This window comes from Vigna radiata, chromosome 6, assembly GCF_000741045.1.
Source record: "Vigna radiata var. radiata cultivar VC1973A chromosome 6, Vradiata_ver6, whole genome shotgun sequence".
NCBI classification, from domain to species: Eukaryota; Viridiplantae; Streptophyta; class Magnoliopsida; order Fabales; family Fabaceae; genus Vigna; species Vigna radiata.
In genome coordinates, this window is record NC_028356.1 from 15,088,174 (window position 1) to 15,099,829 (window position 11,656).

At 37.2% G+C, this 11,656-nt stretch overlaps 1 protein-coding gene across 1 annotated transcript; it reads right to left on the reverse strand.

Moving 5' to 3' along the window:
* Nucleotides 1-9,403: 9,403 nt before the first annotated feature.
* LOC106763483 lies at nt 9,404-9,739 on the reverse strand. Its single transcript, XM_014647670.1, has one exon. The coding sequence runs from the start codon at nt 9,737-9,739 to the stop codon at nt 9,404-9,406; it is 336 nt and encodes a 111-aa protein (XP_014503156.1).
* Nucleotides 9,740-11,656: the final 1,917 nt, after the last annotated feature.

Here is an 11,656-nt window from a genome sequence, read left to right on the forward strand (position 1 = left end):
CCTCAGGTCCGCCCAGCGTCAATCGCCATGCCTTCTCCTCGTCCTGGATCGCCCGACAGTTTAAGTGTGCCGCCGGGCGGTGCGTCGACTCTTCAAATCTTCATTTTTCTGCTCTTTTCTTGAGTCAACGACCTATATCTTCAACTCCATTCTTTAATTTTCTCAAATTAGCTACAAAACAATGCAAAACAAGCAAAAAATCGCTAAAAACAGCTTTTGACTGTCTTCAGACTCATTTATTGAGTTTTACTTGATTCTAGGCTCATTTCGAGTAGTAAAGGGTGTAATTTGGTCCCAATTGACATGTGAAAATAACTGTTTTTCATCCTTCATCACTGGGGATAGCATGCTAGTAGTTAATATTAGGTTGTTTTCGCCGAGGGATCGGGTTAAGGGTAGGCTAAGAAAGTTGCATGACAATTAAATAATCAAACTAGTAATTAAAGAGGAGTAGATAAGAGAGAGCGGATAATGATTAAATTGTAAACCCCCAACAACTCCATTCATCCATTGTTTCCTTTTGTCAATTGAATCAATCTCTTTTGCATGTTAATATTTTTGTTCTCAAATAAAATTAATTATTTTCATTTTCAAGTCTTATTATTTTAATTCACGTGAACGAGAAAGCCTTTCGAGTCTCTTGGGAAGAACGATATTGGGTTACTCCAATTATATTACTTGAACGATTTAATATGCTTGCCAATCCGTCAACATGTTTTTGGCGCCGTTGTCGGAGACTCGACGTTTAACTTTTTCAAGTAGTGTGGATTGACTGAGTTTGACTTGATTTGCATGTTTATTTTCATTTTTTGTTCTAATAAATGTTTTCTAGAGTTTTGTGCCTAATGTTTGCAGAATCCAGTTTGGACAAGAATTTGATTATATGGACACTCAATTCTACCAAAATAATTTCAACCACTGGTGGGAATTCCACTCATACATGGATCAAAGTCGATATGGACAAGGTGTTGATCCTCATTTCATGCCTATACAAAGAAGTGCAGAATCTGATGAAATTTTTCAGAGGATTTTGAATTTTGAACCATACCATATCAAAAGCATGGTGGAGAGGCAACATTAGCAATGACAGCAACAATGTTCTTCACCAATTGAAACACGGGAGTATGATCAACAACTTTGTCAACAAATAACTGATGTGACGGAACAAGTCAAAAGCTTGAATGAAAAATTTGACAAATTTCTAGAGAGGTGTGATCCCAAGAGCTATGAAGTTACCTTCAGGAATTTGGAGACACAAATTGATGAGGTTGGTTATGAGGAGAAGGTGGAGAGAGAAGTGGAAAAGATAGAAGAGGAGAAAATAGAGGAAGATGAAGTAGAAAGGTTGAGTGAGGAAGAGAAAGATGAGAAGAAAGAAAAAGTAGTGGTTGAGAAAAAAGAAAAAAATAAGAAAATAAGAAAAAAGAAAAAAAGAAAGTGGAAGAAGGATAAGGTTGAGAAAAGAGGAAGAGAGGAAAGAAGAAAGGATCACATGAAAAACATCTTCTTCATAAAAAGAAAAATCATAGGAAGGGAAATAAGTTCAAGTTGGCGATCTTCAAGAAATTGGAGATTAAAGTTCCTATGGTTGAAACATGGAAACAGGTGCCTTGTGTTCTTAATTTTATGAAAAATTCAGTAGGAAGAAGAAAAATAAAAGAATATCAAGAAAGGGGAGTATCAACACCTACTGATGGGTGTTTGAACTCTACCAGGTCAAGCTAGTGACATAAAAAGAGCATTTGCTGGGAGGCAACCTAGTTTCTGAATTTTTTTTATTTAATTTGATTTGATTTGATTTGATTTGATTTTATTTTATTTTATCTTATTTGATTTGATTTTATTTTATTTTATTTTACTTTATTTTATTTTATTTTATTTTATTTTTATTTTTTATTTTATTTTATTTTATTTTATTTTATTTTATTTTATTTTTGGGTTATGTGCTGCTTCTGATGGCAGTAATGATTAACATCTACTGAGGGATGCTAAAATTTTTGAATCCACTGAAGGATTCCAGGAAGGCACACCTATTGATGGGTGTTGGAAGGTATTGCACTTACTGACAAGTGCTAAATAGGTTTGGGTCAGGCTCGTGACATTAAACAAGCGTTACTAGGAGGCAACCTATATTTCTTCTTACACTTTCGCATTTTAAATTCCTAGAATAGGTTGAATTTTAATTTTAGTATGTACTCTTGGCTTGAATACTTTTTCTGAAAATGTTTGACTGACTGATGTGCATGATAGAGCTATTTGATAATTATTGGATGTGAATGATAATTAGGTTGTGTTGCATGTTAATATCCAGTGAAATAGATGTGTGATGAATTATAATTGTGGTTATGATGCAAAGCATGGTGTATGAATGAATTTTCTGTGAGAAAGCATGTGTGTGAGATTTTAAGCTCCAGAGTTTTTATTGTTGTATGCATTGTTCACAGGAAAAGATGAATGATATTGCCTTAATCTTGATAATTGATTGAATTGCATGTGAATGTCATATGATCAAGGCCATTTTTGAGAACCCTTCTCTAGCCAAATTTTCACCCAAAATGCTTGAAATATTATATCCTTTTTTAACCTTACCCTTAAACAGGATGTGAACCCTTGTCTTGAAATTTTTCACCTTGAGTTGGGATGAGCTTAATCGTATACGATGAAAAGGTTCAAGTTTGGGGTTGTATGGGGGAAATTGAAAAGCAATTGTGAAGCATTGAGCTCAAATGTTGTGAAAAGAAAAATTCATGAGAAAAAGAAAAGAAAAGAAGAAAAGCATGAAGAGGAGCTCAATGAAAAAGAAAAGGGGAAAAAAGTTGGGAATGAGTGAGATTGACGAGGAAGAGAGTTGTGCTTAAATTGTTAAATATTTTGATAGCTCTCTTAACTCAAGTCCTTTTGATGGCATTTGCATGTAAAGATGTTGATTGTTTGAGATGAATGGCAGTTTTGTTTCATGTGACTTGTGAACAATAGAGAGTGGAGTGTCACCTTAAATACTTGAGTGATTGAGTGAAACACTTGCTTGGTATGAACTGTTAATTTTCATGAGTGCATTTTTGCTTGGTGGATTGGTCATTCATAATGTGTAACATCTGTTGTACAATATCTGGATTGAAAGCATGCATACACCTTATTTTGATTTCACTGAAGATTTGAATTTGAGTGGTGTTTGTCATGTACTTTGGGAATGTTGAAACATTGGATGGAAGAGGGTAAAGCCAAGTTTTGTTTTGTATGTTGTTTTTGTTTGCTTGATGACAAGCAAAATTCTAAGTTTGGAGTGTTGATGAAGGTTGAAAAACAATTATTTTCATATGTCATTTTAGACCTAATTACGCCCTTTACTACTTGGAATGAGCTTAGAATCAAGCAAAACTCAATAAATGAGTCTGTAGGGAGTCAAAAGCTGTTTTTAGCGATATTATGCTTGTTTTGCATTGTTTTGTAGGTATTTTGAGGAAATGAAGAATGGAGCTGAAGATAAAGGTCGTAGACTCAAGAAAAGAGAAGAAATTTGAGGATTTGAAGAGTCGACGCACCGCCCGGCGGCAACTTACACCGTTGGGCGGTGCAGGGAGAGGAGTAGACACTGGCGTTGGCGCTGGGTGATTTTGAGGGAAACCGCCGGGCGGTGACCCTTGCCGCCGGGCGGTTCTGAGGCTTATGGGAAACCGCCGGACGACACACTTGTTCCGCCGGGCGGTGGTCCGTTGGGCCTGGGCTTGTTTTCTGCTGCGCTCCTCACCTTTAAATACCCCTATTTCGAATTCAGAGTCATTCTTTTGACAGGGGAGAACGACCAGACCTAATTTTGCTCTTTGGAGAGGATCTCTTGGATGCTTAGGCTCCTTTTCATCTGATCTAGGGTTTGCTTTTCCATTATTCTTCCATTTCTCATCTAGTTTCACTATGTCAATGGTGAACTAAACCCTATTGTTGTTGGGGGAAACAATGTAATCTTTTGATACTCTCTTTTATTGAAACTCTTGATTATTTATATGATTTCCATATGTTTGATTGTTAATTGTTGGGTTCTCATCTGTGCTTAAGGCCTTTATCGTTTAACTCATTTGGTAACTGTTGTTTGTCTTTATTGATACGGGGACGTACAGTAATGTCATGAACTGGTGAGTAATTTCTTGATTTTGCAATACCACCTAGGGATAGGGGTAAGATGATCAATTGCGTTAACTTCTGCTTATAATGTTGTATTAATTGCTAGGGGAGGCTAGGGATAGCAAGCCAGTAGTTAATATTAGGCTCTTTTCGCCGAGGGATCGGGTTAAGGGTAGGCTAAGAAAGTTGCATGACAATTAAATAATCAAACTAATAATTCAAGAGGAGTAGATAAGAGAGAGCGAATAATGATGAAATTGTAAACCCCCAACAACTCCATTCATCCATTGTTTTCTTCTTGTCATTTAAATCAATATCTTTTGCATGTTAATATTTTTGTTCTCAAATGAAATTAATTAATTTTTTTTTCAAGTCTTATTATTTTAATTCACGTGAACGAGAAAGCCTTTCGAGTCTCTTGAGAAGAACGTTATTGGGTTACTCCAATTATATTACTTGAACGATTTGATACGCTTGCCAATCCGTCAACAATTGCTGCTGGCAATTATTGTGCCCAAATTCTGTGGATGAAACAGCAACCGGAAGACGTTGATATCTTCCTTAATAATATTCCATTAAAATGTGATAATACTAGTGCTATAAATCTAACTAAGAACCCCATAATGCATTCAAGAACTAAGCACATTGATATTAGACATCATTTCTTAAGAGACCATATTCAAAAGGGGGATTGTCAAATTGAATATGTTGATACATTACATCAATTAGCTGATATTTTCACCAAGGCACTACCTAAGGATAGATTTTATAAGCTTAGAAGAGAGCTAGGAGTGGTAGATATGTCTTGGGATCAAAATTTATGATTTTTTCTAGAATTTTTGCAAGTTTAGCGATTTTAATCGATTATCCCAAGGTAATAATCGATTATTTTTGGCCTTTAGGTATATCTCAATCTTCAATAATCGATTATCTCCTAAGCATAATCGATTATTCAACGTCAAAACTCAAAATCTGGAAAATATGAGCAGATAATCGATTATCATCAAGCATAATCGATTATCATGCAATTTCTGGGCAGTGATTCTTGAGCAGATAATCAATTATCTCGAGCCATAATCGATTATCACGCTAACAATTTCAAAAATAGAGCCCTTGGAGTGTCCCATAACGGCTATAAACGGCCATAAAGGGCTAGTTCTTCCATTTTTCTTATAAATAGCCCCCCATAATCTGTTATTAGTCACTCCTTTGCACCTAGAAACTGCTGAAATCAAATATAGAGCTAAAATCCTCTCCATTTCTCTTCACTTTCTCAAAATATCACTACCTTAAACTTCCTCCATGTCTGATTCAAGAATACATCGCCGCAGAGCTGCTGGAGCATCTTCTTCTTCTCAGTCACGTCCTGCATCCATAGATGGATGGATTTCGGATCCAGAAAAACATGCGGATTTTGTGAATTCATGGCAAGAAAGGAGAATCATGGAGGTAAAGTTTATTTTTAATTTTTATCGCTTCTATGGATTTCAATTTCCAGATCTCTTTGTTGGTCAAGGTCTCACACATTTGGTGGAGCAAAAAGGTTGTATTTATCCTAATCTCATAAGAGTTTTCTACTTCAACTTGAGATATCGTAATGGGATCATATCCACTAAAGTAAAGGGAGTCTGCATAATTTTGGATGATGATGATGTGTGGACAAATGTCGCCCAACTTACCATCTGGGATGATGCTATGAAGGTTCATCTTGGAATTTCTGACTTCAACCGAATGATGGTCTTTCAATCCTTCTTGCGCCATCCTGAAAAGCAAACCAACCGAAGGCAGCTGCTTGTTGGTGGCTTCAAAGTTGAAGAGAGGATGATCCACTACTTAATCGTATGGCTTTTGTGTCCTAGAGAAACCAACCATGCTCAATGCTCTGAGCAGGATCTGCTTCTTTTATATGGGATCCTAAATCACATACACATTGATTGGCCTGCTCTCATTTCTGACAGAATGGTAAAAGCTAAGAAATCTCATTCTTATCATTTTCCTTATGCTCTTCTCATTTCTCGAATTTTAGAATGTAAAGGAGTGAATGTTGAAGGAGAACATGTTCAAACAATTCAAGCCATTGGATCTGAGATTGGTGACACCACTTTTAGGCAAATGGGATTTGTCACTCGGGGAAATGCCATTATTCATAAAGATGATGCTCATTTAGATGATGATAAAGAAGATGACATGGATAAACACATGGCTGACCCAATAAGTGTCGTTGCTCCTTCTGATGCTGGACCATCCAACATACCCTCCTCATCCTCAACTTCTATGGAAGAACACTTTGCAAGATTATCTAAACAATTGGAGGATATGAGTCTAGCACAGAAAAAATCTTTGAAGAGATTTATGAGTGGCAGAAATCTATTGATGAATACATGGTTGATCAATTTCTTGATCTTGATGTTCGCCTAACTAACATCGAGAATCATCTCAACATTCAACCTCCAGAGAGATCCCCTAGTCCTGAATTTTAGAAATAGGCCTCTAAGTTGATTGTTTGTTGTGTTATTTTCTTTATCTTTTAATTATCTCTTTTGTGATGCTCTTTATGAAGTTAATTTAATCATTATCTTATGAATAAAATGATCTTTTATGTTTCTTTTATGCATACATTATATAATTGAGGGGGGGGATTATATTAAGGGGGAGATTTTTACATTAATCTTTTTTGTTATGATCAAAAAGGGGGAGAAATATATTTTTAGGGGGAGAAGTATAATATAAATTGATACAGGTATTGCTAACTTTGTTGTTGTTTGTTAGCTTGTATGTTTTGCAGGTAAGCCAAAGTTGCTTTTAAAAAATTGAATTTTTGATCATCATAAAAAAGGGGGAGATTGTTACCAATAAGGAGTATTGGTAAATCTTGAAGAAAATTGTTTTGATGATGCAACAAGAAATTTTACTTGAAGAGGATATCATAATTATTTAAAAGCAATTTGTAGAAATTAAATGTGGTAGATGGCTATATATTTAGGTTCTGAGAAATTCAAAAAGAACGTTGCTGAACAGAGAGAGTTGTTGAGAATACTGTTTGTCAGAGGAAGTTCTCAAAAGCTATTGTTCAGGTTCCCTTGCTTGGTCTCGTGAATAGGAGAAGCTCGCGTTTCGTGTGTCGATAGTCGGGGCGGTTCTCTTCGAGTTAGCAAGGTGCTCTGCCTGGTCTCGTGAATAGGAGAAGCTCACGTATCGTTTGTCGATTGTCGGAGCGGTTCTCTTCGAGTTGGCGGAGTGTTCATCTTCCGGTTCGTTCGTCGAAGGAAGGTTTACTTTATCAGTTTTATTCACTATATTTGTAATCTGTGAAACTCATTTTTAGTGGAACTGTTAATCACTGTTTTGTAGTGATTAATGACTGGACGTAGATTCTTTTGAATCGAACCAGTATAAAAATTACTCATGTGATTTTTCTATTCCCTACACTGTTTACTTTTTATGCATATCAACTGTTCGATAAATTGTCTCTTAGAATATTTATTTTATAAACTGACCATTTTAATACAAAGTGACTGAACACGCTTTCCGCTTACTAAAGTTTTATTCCGCTACGTTATACTCTGTCTGTGAACGATACCGATTGTTCAACCAACACACCTCCTCTTCTTGGTCTTTAATCATGATCAATCCATCATCTACGTTGATGAATACTTTAGTCGTCTTCATGAGCGGTCTTCCAAGAATGATTGGATACTTTTCATCCTCCTTCATCTCCATGACCATAAAGTCAACCAGGAATTTAAGTCTTTTTATGCGAATCACAACATCCTCCACCACACCGTAGGGTTTCTTTGGTGATCCATCTGCCATTATCAAGGAAATCTTTGGTGGCTTCAATCTAAGACCACCAATCTTTTTCAGCATAGATAGGAGCATCATATTAATGCTTGACCCTAAATCAAGTACGGCTCTCCCTATCTTCACACTCCCAATGGTGCAAGGAACTGTAAAACCTCTTGGGTCTTTAACTTTAAGAGGGCATGATTTCTTCAACAAGTCACTACAACCTCCCTGTTCATCAATAACTTCCTCATATTGAACTATGTTTTCATCGAGGTACTGCTTTATACGCCTAGCATAAATAGGAATTTGTTGAAGTGCTTCAATCAACAGTATAGTAATCTCTAATTGATTGAAGATTTCTCTAAAATGCTCACATTTTCTTTCTACTATCTCACGCCCCTTTGGATAAGGAAGAATACTCTCTTCTTTTTCACTTCTTTTTTTCTTTCTCACTTTTTTTCTCTCCCCTCTTCTCTTCCTCTTCTTTCAACTCAACCTCACACATTTTCTCTTCTTTTTCTTCTTCCCTCACTAACTCAACACTCTCCTTTTTCTCATCCACTCTCTCCTCAACTACACTCACTATGGCCTTACAATCTTCCTTAGGGTTAACCTCAGTATTAGCCCCAAATTGCTTCTCTGCCTTGTCCTTCAGCCTTTTAGCTAACTGACTGATCTACATCTCCAAATTTCTGAAGTTAGCTTCATTACTCTTCATGGTGGATTCATGCGCCTTCAAAAATTGTTGAAACACCTCTTCAAAGTCCTATCATTCAAGGTAGATACCTGTTGCCATAGTGGTGATGGCTGCTGCTGTTGTGGTCTATTGAATTGACCTCTTGCTTATCCAAATTGTCCAGTTTGACCTTGACCCTTGCTTGGGTGAGTTTTCCACCCTTGGTTATAATTACCTTGGCAATATTGGAATTAATTGCCCATGTAGTTGACTTCTTCTTGGGCCTCCTCTGGATAAGCACATTGACCATTGATATGGTCACCACCACAAGGGTCACAGAGTTGTTGTTGCATCCGTGAAACGTTTTTCATCTCCTTAGGTAGTCTAGCAAGAGTCTTTGTCAAATTCTCCAACTATTGAGTTATAAGCTTGTTCTGTGCAAGCAAGTATCTTGAGTTGGCAATTGAAGAACTCCCTTTGGCTGAAGCAGGACGACTCTTTCACTATGCATGTCATTGTCATTAACAGCCATGTTCTTTATCAAATCATAGGCTTCATCTATAGTCTTGTGCTTAATATTACCTTCAGTTGAGACATCTATCATAAGCTTCGTTTGAGCACCAAGACCTCCAAGGAATGACAAGACTATTGATGTATCATCAAAACTGTGCATAGGCGTCTTTTTCAGTAGACTTTTATATCTTTCCCATGCCTGACCTAGGGTTTCTTCCATGCCTTCCCTGAAAGAAGAGATTTCCTGTTACCTTTGTTGATTTTTGACTGTGGGAAGTACTTGTTCAGGAATTTAGACATCAAAGCCTCTCATTCAGTAAAGCTATTCTTCGGGAAAGAGTTCAACCACATTTTAGCATTGCCTTCCAATGAGAAAGGAAACAAGCTAAGTTTAATCGCCTCATCCGACACACCATTGATCTTCACCGTATTGCAAATCTCGTTGAATGTGGTCAGATGATAATATGGACTTTCATTTGACAGTCCATTGAAATGGTTGCTCTTCACCAATTGAATCAACACCAGTTTCACCTCCATGTTCAAAGCATTGACCCTCGGCCTTACAATGTTATTAAAGTGTTGAGGACCAACAACAGTGATGGCATTCGCCAGAGTACGTCTCCCAGGATTCTCCTCCTCAGCCATCTCTTTTGTGCTTTGGTTGGATGCTTGTGGTGAAGGTTGTAATAATGTCTCAGGAGAAGGAAACAATTCTCTAGAGGTTCGATTCCTCCTTCTCCTTCGAGTTGCACTTCAACCTTTAAGAAGAGGTTCCGCATTTTTCTTGCTCCTAGTCTGAATTGTATCCTGCATACACAAGACAACAAAACCCTAGAAAGCTTTTATCATAACAAAATCAAAAAAATCAAATCAAAGTTAATCAATAATCACATGATAACGGTTGAAAAACAGTTATTTTCATATGTCAATTTACACCAAATTACACCCTTTAAGACTTAGAATGAGCTTAGAATGAAGTAAAACTCAATAAATGAGTCAGTCGAGAGTCAAAAGCTATTTTTAGCGATATTATGCTTGTTTTGCATTGTTTTGTAGTGATTTTGATGAAAGTGAAGATTGGGGTTGAAGATGAAGGTCTTAGACTCAAAATAGAGGAAGAAAAATTGAAGAAAAGAAGAGTCAAGAAACCGCACAGCGGCAAAATTCACCGCTAGGCGGTCCAAGGCGAGGAGAAGGCACCTAGCTTGGGCGCTGGGCGGATTTGTGATTAGAGGCAAATCGCCGGGCGATGGCCCCCTGCCGCTGGGCGGTGGCGCGATTAGAGGCAAACCGCCGGGTGGCATAAGTGTGGCGTCGGGTGGTTGTCCGTTGGGCCTGGGCCTGTTTTCTGTGACGCTCCTCACCTATAAATAGCCCTGTTATGATTTCATTCTCATTCTTTTGACAGAGAAGGGCGGCCAGACCTACTTTTCACTCCTTGGAGAAGATTTCTTGGATGCTTAGGCTCCTTTTCATCCTTTCTAGGGTTTGCTTTTCCATTTTTCCTTCACTTTTCATCAAGGTTCACTATGACAATGGTGAACTAAACCCTTTTGTTGTTGGGGGAAACAATGTAATCTTTTGAAACTCTCTTTTATTGAAACTCTTGTTTATTTATATGATTTTTCATATACTTTGATTATCAATTGTTGGGTTCTCACCTGCGCGTAATGCTTTTATCGTTTAGCTCATTCGGTAACTGTTATTTGTCTTTATTGATACGGTAACGTACAATAATGTCATGAACTAGTGAGGAATTCCTTGATTAAGCAATACTCGCCTAGGGATAGGGGGTAGGACGATCAATTGTTTTTGCTTCTGTTCTTAATGCATTATTAATTGCTAGGGGAGGCTAGGGATAGCAAGCCATTAACTAGTAATAGGCTCTTTTCGCCGAAGGATCGGGTTAAGGGTAGCCAAGAAAGTTTGCATAATAATTAGATAACAAAGCGCAATAAACAAGAGGAGTAGATAAAAGGGAGCGGATAGGATGAAATTGTAAACCCCCAACAACTCCATTCGTCCATAGTCTCTTTTCATCAATTGAATCAAATACTTTGCATGTTTATTTTCTGTTTTTACAAGTCTTACGATTTTAATTCACACGAACGAGAAAACCTTTCGAGTCTCATGGGAAGAACGATATCGGGCTTTACCGATTATATTACTTGCACGATCTGGTACACTTGCCAGTGACTCAACATATTTTTGGCGTCGTTGTCGGGGACTCGAGGTTATTTTAGTAGTGTGAATTGATTGAATTTGACTTGATTTTTTATGGTTGTTTTTATTTTTGTTCTAATAAATGTTCTCTAGGGTTTTTTGCCTAATGTTTGCAGAATGCAGTACGGACAAGGATTTGATTATATGGGCACTCAATCCTACAAAAATAATTTCAATCACCGGTGGGAACCTCACTCATATGTGGATCAAAGTCGATATGGACAAGCTGCTAAGCCTCATTTCATGCCTATACAAAGAAGTGCAGAATCCGATGAACTTTTCCAAAGGATTTTGAATTTGGAACCATAACATGTAAAAAGCATGGAGCAGGGGCAACAG